The 16,811-nt window shown below is 42.4% G+C and overlaps 2 protein-coding genes across 3 annotated transcripts in view; both read left to right on the top strand.

The window, feature by feature from the left end:
- The window catches only part of capn8 (calpain 8), a 37,136-nt gene extending 33,946 nt beyond the window's left edge, over positions 1-3,190 (top strand). Inside the window, exons 19-22 of the mRNA XM_030152676.1 lie at positions 1,648-1,726; positions 2,759-2,875; positions 2,959-3,017; positions 3,121-3,190. Coding sequence (XP_030008536.1) covers positions 1,648-1,726; positions 2,759-2,875; positions 2,959-3,017; positions 3,121-3,144 — 279 coding nt within the window. The 3' untranslated portion in view covers positions 3,145-3,190. The remainder of the gene's footprint in view (positions 1-1,647; positions 1,727-2,758; positions 2,876-2,958; positions 3,018-3,120) is intronic.
- A 1,388-nt stretch (positions 3,191-4,578) lies between these two features.
- capn2l (calpain 2, (m/II) large subunit, like) overlaps positions 4,579-16,811 on the top strand; it is a 37,906-nt gene continuing 25,673 nt past the window's right edge. For both annotated transcript variants that reach the window (XM_030152877.1, XM_030152794.1), the window contains exons 1-4: positions 4,579-4,916; positions 6,949-7,018; positions 8,086-8,201; positions 8,301-8,434. In XM_030152877.1, coding sequence (XP_030008737.1) covers positions 4,680-4,916; positions 6,949-7,018; positions 8,086-8,201; positions 8,301-8,434 — 557 coding nt within the window. In that variant the 5' untranslated portion in view covers positions 4,579-4,679. The remainder of the gene's footprint in view (positions 4,917-6,948; positions 7,019-8,085; positions 8,202-8,300; positions 8,435-16,811) is intronic.

The following is a 16,811-nucleotide window of genomic DNA, read 5'->3' as shown; positions in this document are numbered from 1 at the left end:
CTCTCTGACTATCCAATCACAGGGTGTGAATACACTGTTACCGTACGCCTGCTAGAGGGCCTTGGTGTCACCAACTCAAAATCTGATTGGTTGAACAGTTTTACGAAGACTTATGTTTTACTAGAGGGCCTGCAGATATGCTTGTGAAGGCCTCCAGGCAGATTTCTTTGACTTTGACCATGCCTGGCAACAAATGATGGCTGAAATGTGATTGGTTAAATGCTTTAATATGAAAATACATGTCTGGAAGCAGCACAACCAGGGAAAAAGCTATGAAAGGAAGCGGACAGACCACTTGGAATTATTACCTCTGCCAGGAGGTATTGTGATCGCTTTGCTTTGTGTGTTTGTTTGCGTGTTTGTTTATGTGTTTGTTTGTTAGCAGGATAACTCAAAAAGTTATGGACGGATTTTCATGAAATTTTCAAGAAATATTGATACTGGCACAAGGAAGAAATGATTAAATTTTGGTGGTGATCGGGGGGGGGGGCGGGCGGACAGATCTGTCTTGGTGAAGGTCTGCGCTCTCTGAGTGCTTTTCTTGTTTTATGCTTTTCTTGTTTTAAGTATTCATGGAAAAAATATGATTAACATCAGTCTGTGATTCAGATATTTTTTTAGGCCAGCACAGAAGGCCTTGAAGGCCCTGATGGCCCGCCACTGCATTTGAATGAATGTAATTTTTCTGGGGTAAGGTATAATTGATGTAGAATATTATAGTTGATTGATCTATACCAGGTATTGATAATAGCTGACAAGCTGTTTTGACATAAATCTGTCCAAAACTGTTCATCAGTTGTAACATTAAGGTTTGACTCCCATCTCATTCTAAACTATGCAAACCTGGCTTTGGGCCCTCATTCAACAACAGGGAATACATTTTAGAAATGAATTTATTTGTGTTCCCTTGATAAAGAAATCTTTCTACATCATTCATGACAGGCAGAGTCATTTCAGGACCCAAATTAGCTCTCAGAAAGGATCTTAGTTGGAGATAACAGAAAAAGGTTTGATTAGACAAGTTGTAATTATGAGGAAAACCTTGACTGAAGTTTATTTTCTTGACGTCCAATTGGCTTTAGTTTATGTTTAATTGTAAGTTTTGTTTTTAATCTTGTTTCAGTTCATGAAGTTATTTCACTGATAGATATTATTTTTGCATCTGTGTTTGTGTTTCTGTGTTTTTGGCAAGCAACGTGATTGTAAGGCTATTCTATTCCAAAATGACTAATATCTCCCAAAATAGTGGTCCTATGAACTTGCTGTTTTTCCTAGTCTGTTCCTTCACCAAAAAATACATAAGTAGGCCAAACTGCAGCAGTCTGTTTCTGGATTTTGTGTGAATCCCCAGACACGCACGCGCGCACACACACACAGAGGCCACTTGGCTTTTATAATATAGATGAACTGTTTTTTTTTTGTTTTTTTTAAAAAACATTCTCTGGTTTTTGTCTCAGATGATGAACCCCTATGTAGCTGGGATAGGCTCCAAGCGACCCCCGTGACCCTAGTGAGGATAAAGCGGGTTCAGATAATGAATGAATGAATGAAGGATGAACATTTAATTATTCGATCTTGACAAATATCTGAGGAGAATGGTCCAATGAGCTGGTTCCATCCTGACCCAGTTTGGCTCTTGTGTTGCAGAAAATCTTTAAGCATCATGACTCCGATGGTTCTGGGACAATGAGCAGTCATGAGCTGCGAGCAGCGGTGGCTGAAGCTGGTAAGACCCTGGACCTGTTTCAGCAGGTTCTGTGGATCTAACATTTGATCTGAGGTTCTAAAAGATCTCCCACTGGGAACACGTGATTGGCTGTAGTTTGATGACATTATGTAGTTTTATGTTGGTTTGTTAGTTTCCACAGTCCTGCTCCAGAAACAGGTTTAACAAACTGAGTCTCACGTTGATGGTTCATCTGATAGAAGTCTGTTCAGTTGGTTCTCAGTCACATACAGTCACTGTTTCAATACACGAAAAAGAGTCGACACTGTGGAAACTCTCCTCCATCACATCCAGAGATTGTCCATGTGGTTCAGGTCTGGAATCTGTCGTGTCCAATCCATGTGTAAATGATGCTTCTTTGACAATTTGATCCTGATAAATCCTGGTGTTTTCATCTGTCAATATGAAGGACAACTTTAAGTTCAACTGAACTCATTTAATGTACACAGAATGTAGAGCCTAGACCTGAACAACTGAAGAACTCACATCACAACACTGGAGACACCAGGGATGATGGGTAATGAATTCATCCTTCTCTTCTGGTCTCCTGATGGACCATCACTGTGGAACAGGATCAATCTGGACTCATCAGACTACATGACCTTTGTTTATTGATACGGAGTCCAATCTTTATGAACAAACTGATGGTGAAGGAATTAGAAGACCCTCATGCATCAGTTAAAGGGTTAAAGAACTGATCAGACATATTGATCACTGGTTCAGTTAAAGGGTTAAAGAAGAACTGATGAAAAATTATGTAATGGAAGGATCTGGACTATGGGGTCAGTTAGATCCAGGTGAGGGGTTTTTTGTTTGGTGATTCCTAGGTTCAGAATCAGGTTCAGGTTCAAAGTCGGGTTCAGATTCAGTCGGTGTCTGGTTCAGGTTAAAATCCTGCAGAAACTGACTCAGAGTTAAATTAAGTGTTTTAAACATAATTTCAGGGTTAAAACATGCAGAGTTTACACTAAACCTTTTTTCTGGAAAAGTTCTCATTTATTTGTTTATGTCTGTTTGTTTGTTTGTCCTAAGGGTTCCAGGTGAACAGCTCCGTCATCCAGGAGATCATCTCTCGATACACAGACTCTTCCTTTGCCATTGACTTTGACTCTTTTGTCGGTTGTTTGATTCGACTGGAGATGCTCTTCAGTGAGTCATGTGACCAACAACCTCTCACCTACTGGTATTTAGTCAGTATGTGACCTTTGACCTCTGCTCTTCTTTGTTTTCAGAGATGTTCCGGACTCTGGACCTGAAGCAGACAGGGAAGATCCAGCTGGACCTGCAGCAGGTAACCCTGGATCTGACCCAATCTGAGTCACTGAGATCACCTATTTGGCAGTCCTGTGGTCACATGACCTGTAAAATCACAAACTCTTCTTTTCTCCCTCCAGTGGCTTTGCCTTGCCATCAACTGACGCTGTTCCTGGTGCATCATGGGAGCTCACTGCCTGTTGAAAAAAATTAGCCTGATTGGTGATGATCCTTCACATGATGAATAAACACATACATGAATAAAACACTGTCCTGTTTGTTTCCTGTGTTTAATGTTCATTAATCTGACAACTCAGTTCAGACCCTGAACATGGGCGTAAACAAAACATCACATGACGTAGGTCCCATGAGCTGGACTTTGTGTCACCAGCACTAGAGGGCATGGTTGTTAAACTGACGAGTCTGTTAATGTGACAGTGTTACCTAGGCAACACAGAGGACTGACAGTCAGCACTGACCAACCACATCACAGACAGGCCACTACAACCATCGGATTGGTCAGTAGGTAGCTTGCTTCAATTAAAAATTGAAAATCATGTTTTTTACTCACAAACTGACAGGTCCTTGACTGTATCACAGTGGACTGAGAGACATTCACAGTCTGTAAACATGGAGTAAAAGACAGGAAAATTAACTGCATCCCTCCAAAATAAAACACCTCCCTTCAAATAAAACACCACTATTTATTTCATAATTCAGGAGTTGTCATTTGTGTTTAGCTGTTCTGATGAGTCTGAATCATCTCTGATCACAACACAAATCCTCTTCTACTGTTAAATGGATGCCTACTGTTCAAAGCAGTTTGATGAAGAATCCAAATGAACACAATCAGACATGATAAACAAAATCAGGCTGACGAAAAAAGTCAAGACTAAAAAAAATAAAACTGAAGACCTGATGGTCTGGTTTTAACAGGCCTGTAGAGTCAGGTATGTCACTGTTCACCATATATTTACCATCTTTACATCTATGAAATTATTATGGATAAAGTCAGTAATGAGTTAAAACATTCAATTACAATAATGATACAGAAAAATGAACAGTTTTGTTATTACTCAAGGTCGAAGGTATGAAGCGGACCCAAAGATCGGAGGATGGATGCATGGATTAACATAAAGGACTTTTTTATAAGAGTCACAGCAGTACAAGAGATGAAAAACTCAGGCGATGGTACCATGGAAGGTCCAAATGAGAAACAAGAGTACATCAGTCTGAAAAATATATGAAAGTACAAATTATCTAAAAGTCCAGCATACATGAAAAGTCCTGAACACTGACGATTCAACACCCACACCGACTGCAGATCTAAGGGCACCGGGGTGGTGGTGGGTTTGGCCTTAGATACCAAGAGGGACCGGTACACCTGCAGGGAGAGGAGGGACACAGGCCCCCAGCGAGACACAACCACCCTTAGTCTATAATTACGTCCAGTATGACAGGTTTCTGGTCTGTTTCACATCTAATTCCAGAAAACTCTACCTCCTCTTCATAGGCTTTTATTTTGACAGTCTGCGTGTTTTATTTTGACAGTCTGTGTTTTATTTTGAAAGTGTCTGTCTTTTATTTTGACAGTCTCCGCTTGTGGATCAGATTTTCCATCTGGTCCTGATCCGGATCGGACTCACACCTTCAGACCTCACCCCACCAGACCCGGATCCTGCAAACCCACACCAGAACCATGTCAGGGATCGCGTCCAAATTGCAGCACGAACGGGACCGAAACGAGGGCATGGGCTCCAACAGCCAGGCCATCAAGTACCTGAACCAGGACTACGACAGTCTGCGGCTCCGCTGCTTAGAAGCCGGACGCCTGTTCCAGGACGAGACGTTCCCAGCGCTGCCCACGTCCTTGGGCTTCAACGAACTGGGCCCGAACTCCTACAAGGTCCGGGGCGTGACCTGGAAGAGACCCACGGTGAGTCACACCTAGTCTGCGGAGACCTGTGGTGGGTTAGACCCGGTCCAGACATGGGGCGGATTCAGATCCAGGTTCAACTGCGTAGAAACTTCATTAAGTTTCCGGTTTATTACGCAGTTAAACAGCATTTTATTTCAGTTTGGAGGAAAAAATAAAACTTTTTCATAAAAAGAAGGAAGTTAAAAATAATTAAAACGCCTAAATATTTTCCATGTGATGATACGTTCACTGTTACTGATGAGAGACAGTTTCATTGAGCAAAAGTTGTGATACTTCATGTTAAAACTGAAATAAAACCGGCCTGAATGCGGATCACTTCTGGATATGAACCTGATCCTGGATGTGTGAGTAAAACCAGCCCTGTAGGGAGTCAAAATCAGTAGATGAGGCTCTAACCCCTCAGCTGAACTGAATCAACGTATAATTAAAGGTCAATCATGTTTAACAATAATGAAACAGTTTCATCTAAAAAACATCAGTTAAACCAAGACTTTACAAATAAAAACCATAAAATAAAAGGCTGAGAGTTCAAGAAATCAGATTTTTTTCTGCTAAATGTTGACCTGTCGTATGCATCTATTTTAACTGTTGTTTATAGGTGTAACCCTCAATTCCAGACCGTGGTCCCATGTGGTTCAGGTCTCTGCAGGTCTGTTCTGGACTTGTTGAACCAGTTCAGCCTCATTTAATTTAGAAACACCTGGTTTTCAGGTTCAGGAGGCGAAGACCGACATATGGAGTCTGATACAGACCCCCCCCCCCAAAAAAAAACAAAAACAAAAATAGAATAAAATAAAATAAATACAATACTCAACAAACATGTTGAATGTCAACTGAATGTCAAAGTCATACCAACATCTGTAGATCAATAAATGAGGAATTAATCAAACTGTAGGAAACAAACTGGAGAAACAGAGTAAACGTTGAGTGTTCTAACAATTGGACTGTAAAATGGATCTTCAGAACCGTAACTGTCACAACTGTAAGTGCAACTCCATCACGTCAGAAAGATCTGCAGCCGTTAATTAGACTCAAGTCTGAATGAGGTCATCAAAGACTGTAGGTAAATGTTGTTCAGGCAATGAAGAACAACACAAACCCTGATTTGTTGATTGATTTGTTGGGAGATGAGGCAGAGCCTCAGCATTGATGACATCTTCAGCAACAGGCCATGGAGTTCAGACGCTCATTAATGATTCTGTTGAATTCAGGTTCCAAATAATCTGTATTTGACTGTAAAATGTTTGAGATGAAGCAGTGTCAGGAGAATGTCCAGGTCCCAGCTGAAGTGATATCATCACCATCAGCTGATTCTCATTAGACTCAGATCAGTGAGTTTCATCTGCAGACGTTCACCCCTCCAACCCTGGCTCTGATTACACCAGGTTAATTTACATCTAAAGGGTTTGCATCTAATGCATGAACCTTCTTCATTTACATCCATGGAAATCTGTCATGTGATGAATTACAAGTTAAACCATATCAGTCACTGATGAAGCTCCAACAAAAACCAGACCCAGATCCAGATCTACATTTACGCTGAGTGTCTTCAGGGAATCCCATTAGAGGTGTTTAACATGTAAAAGGGTTTGAGCTGTGTGAAAATGAACCATCCAGCATTAGAACCAGTACACTCACAAGAAGGTTTAGTGTGTGGTTCAGGAGAAGATTAGACCAGCAAAATTCAAATCACCACTGTAGATGAACCTCAGATCATAACCACATGCTCACATAATGTACTGCCTGATGAACATCTACAGATGATTTTGAGAAATGAAACAGTTTGACAAGTTTGATATCAAGTCCTACAGTTAAACCCCTCAGTGAAGTAGACCCAATACTAACCTGATACTAACCCAGTACTAAGCTAGTAAGATGCAGTACTGCTCACATGGACCTGCTCTGGGTCTGATTCATCTGATCCAGACTGGTCAACTGGTTTACCTGGTTTCACCAACATTAAATTCAAGTGATCTTCACATTTTATTTTTTGTGTTTTAATGGTTTATTGTGGATTGTTGTCCTTTAGGAGTTGACCTCTAACCCCAAGTTCATCATCTCTGAAGCGACGAGGACCGACATCTGCCAGGGGGCGCTGGGTAAGGAGGTGGAGCTATTGTTCATCCTTAACCAATCAGACACAGGGTTGAAGGGTGCTGGGTAAGAAGGTGGAGCTATCCGTTACCATTAACCAGTCAGGACACTGGGTACCGTTTGAGTTTTCTTTATTTCTGGAGTCATCTGGTTGTGTCTTCATGAATCTGAACCAGAACATGTTCTCTAATAATCAACAACACTGGTGGGTTAAGACATAGATGACACAGTCAGGTTTTACAAACTACCAGAGGTCAAAGGTTAAGCCAGTCCTGTGTAGAACTCCTGAACAATGCAGAAGAACAGAGTTGAAGAATGTCTGACTGAAACCTGATCCACAACCGTTTGTTTCCTCCAGAGTCAAACCAGATCAACTAGTTCACCATGATTCATACTAGAATGGTCTCCATGACAACAAGGGTGTGGTCCGCTGTTGTTTTACCCAGTGACGACTGATGCCAAGGCTCAGATGCCCAATGAATTATTATCCACACCCACTGGTGTGTTAAAGGACACTGATATTCGCTTGAGGCTTTGAGGTAAAACCAGAGGAAATTAGGTTATTGATCAGAAACCGATTCACTTCAAACAGTTGAATCTAAAACTGAGTAAAATGTGTAAAATGGAATAAAATATAATGGAAAATGGATGATTGGAATGATTTGGATCCTTCATAAGTGTTTTACTCACTCCTGAGAGGCTTAAACTAAAAAAATGAAGCATTTTATGAAGAAAAAGGTCATTTTGAATTTACTGACATGCCAAACATCAGGATAAGACTGACAATGTGATTAAAACTATTATTGGGTTCATTCATAAACCAAATGAGTAAGGGGTGGGCGGACTTGGTTCTTTTGGTCTGAGTGGGTGGGGCTAAGAGCTTTGGGCAGGTCTTAGAGTACAGCTGTGGAATGGGTTCAGTCCATGTACAGGTCTGGATTTGAGTAACAGGTTCAATAATGGGTAGATCACTGCCACTCTGGGGGAATTACACACCTATATTTATTAGGGAGCCCCTCCCCCTCTCTAAGTCCCACCCCTGGTCTAAGCTTCATCCTTCTCTGTGTGTCAGGTGACTGCTGGCTTCTGGCCGCCATTGCATCTCTGACCCTGAACAAAGAAGTTTTGGCCCGAGTTGTTCCTCAGGACCAGAACTTTGAAGAATATGCCGGGATATTCCACTTCCAGGTACAAAAGAGTACATGAGTGCATAACGAGTACATGAGTACACATCTGTATACATGAGTACATGTATATCTGTCTGTTCATCTACCTGTCTATCTGTAGTTCTGGCAGTTTGGTGAGTGGGTTGATGTGGTGATTGATGATCGTTTACCGACCAGAGATGGAGAACTCCTATTTGTCCACTCAGCAGAAGGGGCGGAGTTCTGGAGTGCTCTGCTGGAGAAGGCCTATGCCAAGTAAGAAATAAACAAACAAACACTCAAACATATACAGAAACAGTCCACTGCTGCAGAGGGCATACACCGAGTAAGACCTGTGTCCTCATCATTGCTGTTGTTATTAGGGGGCCAAGCCCGCGGGGACTGGGGGACGCGTATGCCAGCATACGCGTTCCACAGTTCCAGCGGTGCTGTGGAACCCTATTGTTTTTGTACGGATTTTTATTCATCAATATTATTAGGGGGCCAAGCCCGCGGGGACTGGGGGACGCGTATGCCAGCATACGCGTTCCACAGTTCCAGCGGTGCTGTGGAACCCTATTGTTTTTGTACGGATTTTTATTATTCATCAATATTATTAGGGGGCCAAGCCCGCGGGGACTGGGGGACGCGTATGCCAGCATACGCGTTCCACAGTTCCAGCGGTGCTGTGGAACCCTATTGTTTTTGTACGGATTTTTAGGGGGCCAAGCCCGCGGGGACTGGGGGACGCGTATGCCAGCATACGCGTTCCACAGTTCCAGCGGTGCTGTGGAACCCTATTGTTTTTGTACGGATTTTTATTAGGGGGCCAAGCCCGCGGGGACTGGGGGACGCGTATGCCAGCATACGCGTTCCACAGTTCCAGCGGTGCTGTGGAACCCTATTGTTTTTGTTCAGATTTTTATTCATCAATATTATTAGGGGGCCAAGCCCGCGCGGACTGGGGGACGCGTATGCCAGCATACGCGTTCCACAGTTCCAGCGGTGCTGTGGAACCCTATTGTTTTTGTACGGATTTTTATTATTATTCATCATCAATATTATTATTAGGGGGCCAAGCCCGCGGGGACTGGGGGACGCGTATGCCAGCATACGCGTTCCACAGTTCCAGCGGTGCTGTGGAACCCTATTGTTTTTGTACGGATTTTTAGGGGGCCAAGCCCGCGGGGACTGGGAGACGCGTATGCCAGCATACGCGTTCCACAGTTCCAGCGGTGCTGTGGAACCCTATTGTTTTTGTACGGATTTTTATTATTCATCATCATTATTTTTATTCTTCCGTTGATAAAACTGTTACTGCAGCCTAAACCGTACATGGTACAGCGGTGCAATTTGGAGGGTTGGTCCAGACCCCTGCAGGGACCTCAGATGCAAAAATGCGCATATATTCACCAGTAGGGGGCGCTATAATCAAGGATAACGCGTTTTGGTCTATAACTCCCACACCGTATGTCGCACATTCAAAAACCTTATATCCTCAGATTCCCTGAATAGGACTGAATCACGTGAGCTAGGTCACGCCCATTTCCGCCATGACTTTTTTCCCCGTAAAATCGCGAAAACTGGAAAACCTACTTTTTCGAACTCCGACTTGGGACTTTGTCCGATCTGCGTGAATTTTGGCACATACACTCTTCTTATGGACCTGATCCAGAGTTATTACAAGAATTTTGTTTGGTTGAAAAATACGCAAATAATTAATAAACAAATTTCTGTAGCTAGCTAAAAAAATGCTAACTCTTACATATCTCGGTCCAAGTAAAAGCTATCAACACCAGATCTTAGATCCTTGGTTCTCATGTGACTCTGAGGGTATAAGCTGAATTTGGTGAATGTTGGCCACTAGGGGGCGCTGCAAATATAAAAAATTTATATCTCCTTAACGGCTTGACCGATTTCTACAAAATTTGGTGGGTATGATGGAGGGCCCATCCTGAGGCCATATCTTGAAGGTGGGTGTGGCTGAAAAATGTGGGCGTGGCTTATTTCAACTTAAACAACAAACATTTCCTACAGCTGAACTGTTCTGCTGAGGGCTGTGAAATTTCTATGGACCCTATAGAATAGGACACAGATCTACCAGAGCAAAAACTGTGGATGTGCTCCACTAGGTGGCGCTATAACGGACAAATACGCATTTTTGCCTCTAACTTCCACATTTTGAATGACACGTTCATAAACTTTACATCTTTGTATTCCTTGGATAGAGATGAGTCTTTTGACATAGGCCACGCCCACTTCCACTGCACATTTTTCTTTCTAAGTTGCTAGATATTGAAAACATACTTTTTCGAACTCCTACTAGGGTTTAAGCCCCATTGGCTTCAAACTTTGCACAGACAATCTTCAGAGGCTTCTGATCTAAAGTTATCACAATCAGCTTGCTACTGTAAAAAATGTGCTAGTTATAAACGAACAAATTTTTTTGCTAGCTAAAAAACACATATTGTTGCATATCTTTCTCAAAAAAAATGCTATCCACATCAAACTTTAGTTACTTGTTTTAGAGATCAACCAGAGGCTCTGTGCCAAATTTGGTACAAATCGGAAAATAGGGGGCGCTATAAACAGAGAAATATCAAGTCACAAAAAAGTTGGTCCGATTCATACAAAATTTGGTGAGTATGATGTGGGGTCACTCCTGAGACCAGCTGTAAAGTTTGGTAATGATTGGTCAACGTGGGTGTAATTTATTACAACAAATCCCAGTCCCACACATTCCTCCTTTTGCATTCCTAATGCATTGGTCCCATTCCAGTGAATGCAGGGAATCCGGCTCCAACTGTTCCTGCAGCCTAAAGCGTACATGGTAGAGCGCTAACATTTGGAGGGTTGGTCCAGACCCCTGCACGGAACTGAGACGCAAACAATTATATATGTCCACCAACAGGGGGCGATAGAACCAAAGACAATGCATTTTGGTCTATAACTCCCACACTGTATGTCACATATTAAAAAACCTCATATCCTCAGATTTCCTGAATAGGGTTGAATCACATGGGTGTGTTCAGGCAGATTTGGGGGACGACTTTTTTTTCCGGCAAAATTGCGAAAACTGGAAAACCTACTTTTTGAAACTCCTACTTGGGATTTTACCTGATCTGTGTGAATCTTGGCATGTACACTCTTCTCATAGACATGATACTAAGTTATCAAAAGGGTTTTTTTCGGTCAAAAAATGTTAAAATTATTAATGAATAAATTTCTGTAGCTAGCTAAAAAAATGTTAACTATTACATATCTCAGACAAATTAAATGCTATCAACTCCAAATATTAGATACTTGGTTAACATGTCACTGTGAGGGTATGAGCCGAATTTGACAAATGTTAGCCTCTACTGGGAGCTGCAAATATGTAACATTTTTATCTCTGAAACACCTTTACAGATATCTTTGTAATTCGGTGAGTATGATGTGTGGTCACTCCTGAGACCAGCTGTAAAGTTTAGTAATGATTGGTCAACGTGAGTGTAATCTATTCCAACTAATCCCAGTCCCACACATTCCTCCTTCCACTCTACTGGTGCATTTGTCCCATTCCAGTGAATACAGCGGCTCAGACGGTGGAATACTAACTCCAACTGTAAACCCTTATGAACGGGGCCCAGCCTCCACCAGCTCAGCCCCAGACCCGCGTCCTTCGGGGACGACTTCCGTGGGCTCTGTGGGGCCTGGGGTCCGAGTGGGCGGGGAGGCTTGGCCCCCGTTCATAACTGCTCGCAGTTCTAGTTAGGGGGCCAAGCCCGCGGGGACTGGGGGACGCGTATGCCAGCATACACGTTCCACAGTTCCAGCGGTGCTGTGGAACCCTATTGTTTTTGTACGGATTTTTATTCTTCAATATTATTATTATTAGGGGGCCAAGCCCGCGGGGACTGGGGGACGCATATGCCAGCATACGCGTTCCACAGTTCCAGCGGTGCTGTGGAACCCTATTGTTTTTGTACGGATTTTTATTATTCTTCTTCTTCATCTTCAATATTATTATTATTAGGGGGCCAAGCCCACGGGGACTGGGGGACGCGTATGCCAGCATACGCGTTCCACAGTTCCAGCGGTGCTGTGGAACCCTATTGTTTTTGTACGGATTTTTATTATTATTAGGGGGCCAAGCCCGCGGGGACTGGGGGACGCGTATGCCAGCATACGCGTTCCACAGTTCCAGCGGTGCTGTGGAACCCTATTGTTTTTGTATGGATTTTTATTCTTCAATATTATTATTATTCTTTTTATTTTTCCGTTGATAAAACTGTTACTGCAGCCTAAACCGTACATGGTACGGAGGTGCAATTTGGAGGGTTGGTCCAAACCCCTGCAGGGACCTCAGACGCAAAAATGCGCATATATTCACCAGTAGGGGGCGCTATAATCAAGGATAACGCGTTTTGGTCTATAACTCTCACACCGTATGTCGCACATTCAAAAACCTTACATCCTCAGATTCCCTGAATAGGACTGAATCACGTGAGCTTAGCCACGCCCATTTCCGCCATGACTTTTTTCCCCGTAAAATCGCGAAAACTGGAAAACCTTCTTTTTCGAACTCCGACTTGGGAGTTTGTCCGACCTGCGTGAATTTTGGCACATACACTCGTCTCATGCGCCTGATCTAAAGTTATTACAAGAATTTTCTTTGGTCGAAGAATGCGCATTTAATTAAATAACAAATTTCTGTAGCTAGCTAAAAAAATGCTTACTCTTACATATCTCGGTCAAAATAAATGCTATCAAATCCAGATCTTAGATCCTTGGTTCTCATGTGACTCTGAGGGTATGAGCCGAATTTGGTGGATTTTGGCCACAAGGGGGCGCTGCAAATATGGAAAATTTATATCTCTGAAACGGCTGCACCGATTTCTACAAAATTTGGTGGGTATGATGGAGGGCCTATCCTGAGGCCATATCTTGAAGGTGGGTGTGGCTGAAAAATGTGGGCGTGGCTTATTTCAAGTTAAACAACAAACATTTCCTACAGCTGAACTGTTCTGCTGAGGGCTGTGAAATTTCTATGGACCCTATAGAATAGGACACAGATCTACCAGAGCAAAAACTGTGGATGTGCTCCACTAGGTGGCGCTATAACAGACAAATATGCGTTTTGCCTCTAACTTCCACATTTTGAATGACACATTCATAAACTTTACATCTTTGTATTCCTTGGATAGAGATGAGTCTTTTGACATAGGCCACGCCCACTTCCACTGCACATTTTTCTTTCTAAGTTGCTAGATATTGAAAACATACTTTTTCAAACTCCTACTAGGGTTTAAGCCCCATTGGCTTCAAACTTTGCACAGACAATCTTCAGAGGCTTCTGATCTAAAGTTATCACAATCAGCTTGCTGCTGTAAAAAATGTGCTAGTTATAAATGAACAAATTTTTTTGCTAGCTAAAAAACACATATTGTTGCATATCTTTCTCAAAAAAAATGCTATCCACATCAAACTTTAGTTAATTGTTTTAAAGATCAACCAGAGGCTCTGTGCCAAATTTGGTACAAATCGGAAAATAGGGGGCGCTATAAACAGAGAAATATCAAGTCACAAAAAAGTTGGTCCGATTCATACAAAATTTGGTGAGTATGATGTGGGGTCACTCCTGAGACCAGCTGTAAAGTTTGGTAATGATTGGTCAACGTGGGTGTAATTTATTACAACAAATCCCAGTCCCACACATTCCTCCTTTTGCATTCCTCATGCATTGGTCCCATTCCAGTGAATGCAAGGAATCCGGCTCCAACTGTTCCTGCAGCCTAAAGCGTACATGGTAGAGCGCTGACATTTGGAGGGTTGGTCCAGACCCCTGCACGGAACTGAGACGCAAACAATTATATATGTCCACCAGCAGGGGGCCATAGAACCAAGGCATATGCATTTTGGTCTATAACTCCCACACTGTATGTCACATATTAAAAAACCTCATATCCTCAGATTTCCTGAATAGGGTTGAATCACATGGGTGTGTTCAGGCAGATTTGGGGGACGACTTTTTTTCCGGCAAAATTGCGAAAACTGGAAAACCTACTTTTTGAAACTCCTACTTGGGATTTTACCTGATCTGTGTGAATCTTGGCATGTACACTCTTCTCATAGACATGATACTAAGTTATCAAAAGGGTTTTTTTCGGTCAAAAAATGTTAAAATTATTAATGAATAAATTTCTGTAGCTAGCTAAAAAAATGTTAACTATTACATATCTCAGAAAATTTAAATGCTATCAACTCCAAATATTAGATACTTGGTTAACATGTCACTGTGAGGGTATGAGCCGAATTTGATAAATGTTAGCCTCTACTGGGCGCTGCAAATATGTAACATTTTTAACTCTGAAACACCTTTACAGATATCTTTGTAATTTGGTGAGTATGATGTGGGGTCACTCCTGAGACCAGCTGTAAAGTTTAGTAATGATTGGTCAACGTGAGTGTAATCTATTCCAACTAATCCCAGTCCCACACATTCCTCCTTCCACTCTACTGGTGCATTTGTCCCATTCCAGTGAATACAGCGGCTCAGACGGTGGAATACTAACTCCAACTGTAAACCCTTATGAACGGGTCCCAGCCTCCACCAGCTCAGCCCCAGACCCACGTCCTTCGGGGACGACTTCCGTGGGCTCTGTGGGGCCTGGGGTCCGAGTGGGCGGGGAGGCTTGGCCCCCGTTCATAACTGCTCGCAGTTCTAGTTATTATTAGGGGGCCAAGCCTGCGGGGACTGGGGGACGCGTATGCCAGCATACGCGTTCCACAGTTCCAGCGGTGCTGTGGAACCCTGTTGTTTTTGTACGGATTTTTATTCTTCTTCAATATTATTATTATTATTATTATTATTATTATTTATTATTATTATTCTTTTTATTCTTCCGTTGATAAAACTGTTACTGCAGCCTAAACCGTACATGGTACAGCGGTGCAATTTGGAGGGTTGGTCCAGACCCCTGCAGGGACCTCAGACACAAAAATGCGCATATATTCACCAGTAGGGGGCGCTATAATCAAGGATAACGCGTTTTGGTCTATAACTCTCACACCGTATGTCGCACTTTCAAAAACCTTACATCCTCAGATTCCCTGAATAGGACTGAATCACGTGAGCTAGGCCACGCCCATTTCCGCCATGACTTTTTCCCCCGTAAAATCGCGAAAACTGGAAAACCTTCTTTTTCGAACTCCGACTTGGGAGTTTTTCCGATCTGCGTGAATTTTGGCACATACACTCATCTCATGCGCCTGATCCAAAGTTATTACAAGAATTTTCTTTGGTCGAAGAATGCGCATATAATTAAATAACAAATTTGTGTAGCTAGCTAAAAAAATGCTTACACTTACATATCTCGGTCAAAATAAATGCTATCAACACCAGGTCTTAGATCCTTGGTTCTCATGTGACTCTGAGGGTATGAGCCGAATTTGGTGGATTTTGGCCACTAGGGGGCGCTACAAATATGGAAAATTTATATCTCTTAAACGGCTGCACCGATTTCTACAAAATTTGGTGGGTATGATGGAGGGCCTTTCCTGAGGCCATATCTTGAAGGTGGGTGTGGCTGAAAAATGTGGGCGTGGCTTATTTCAAGTTAAACAACAAACATTTCCTACAGCTGAACTGTTCTGCTGAGGGCTGTGAAATTTCTATGGACCCTATAGAATAGGACACAGATCTACCAGAGCAAAAACTGTGGATGTGCTCCACTAGGTGGCGCTATAACAGACATATATGCGTTTTTGCCTCTAACTTCCACATTTTGAATGACACATTCATAAACTTTACATCTTTGTATTCCTTGGATAGAGATGAGTCGTTTGACATAGGCCACGCCCACTTCCACTGCACATTTTTCTTTCTAAGTTGCTAGATATTGAAAACATACTTTTTCGAACTCCTACTAGGGTTTAAGCCCCATTGTCTTCAAACTTTGCACAGACAATCTTCAGAGGCTTCTGATCTAAAGTTATCACAATCAGCTTGCTGCTGTAAAAAATGTGCTAGTTATAAACGAACAATTTTTTTTGCTAGCTAAAAAACACATATTGTTGCATATCTTTCTAAAAAAAAATGCAATCCACATCAAACTTTAGTTACTTGTTTTAAAGATCAACCAGAGGCTCTGTGCCAAATTTGGTACAAATCGGAAAATAGGGGGCGCTATAAACAGAGAAATATCAAGTCACAAAAAAGTTGGTCCGATTCACACAAAATTTGGTGAGTATGATGTGGGGTCACTCCTGAGACCAGCTGTAAAGTTTGGTAATGATTGGTCAACGTGGGTGTAATTTATTACAACAAATCCCAGTCCCACACATTCCTCCTTTTGCATTCCTAATGCATTGGTCCCATTCCAGTGAATGCAGGGAATCCGGCTCCAACTGTTCCTGCAGCCTAAAGCGTACATGGTAGAGCGCTGACATTTGGAGGGTTGGTCCAGACCCCTGCACGGAACTGAGACGCAAGCAATTATATATGTCCACCAACAGGGGGCGATAGAACCAAAGACAATGCATTTTGGTCTATAACTCCCACACTGTATGTCACATATTAAAAAACCTCATATCCTCAGATTTCCTGAATAGGGTTGAATCACATGGGTGTGTTCAGGCAGATTTGGGGGACGACTTTTTTTCCAGCAAAATT

The sequence above is a fragment of the Sphaeramia orbicularis genome, chromosome 1, assembly GCF_902148855.1.
Source record: "Sphaeramia orbicularis chromosome 1, fSphaOr1.1, whole genome shotgun sequence".
NCBI classification, from domain to species: Eukaryota; Metazoa; Chordata; class Actinopteri; order Kurtiformes; family Apogonidae; genus Sphaeramia; species Sphaeramia orbicularis.
This window is presented reverse-complemented; position numbering and strand designations above follow the sequence as displayed.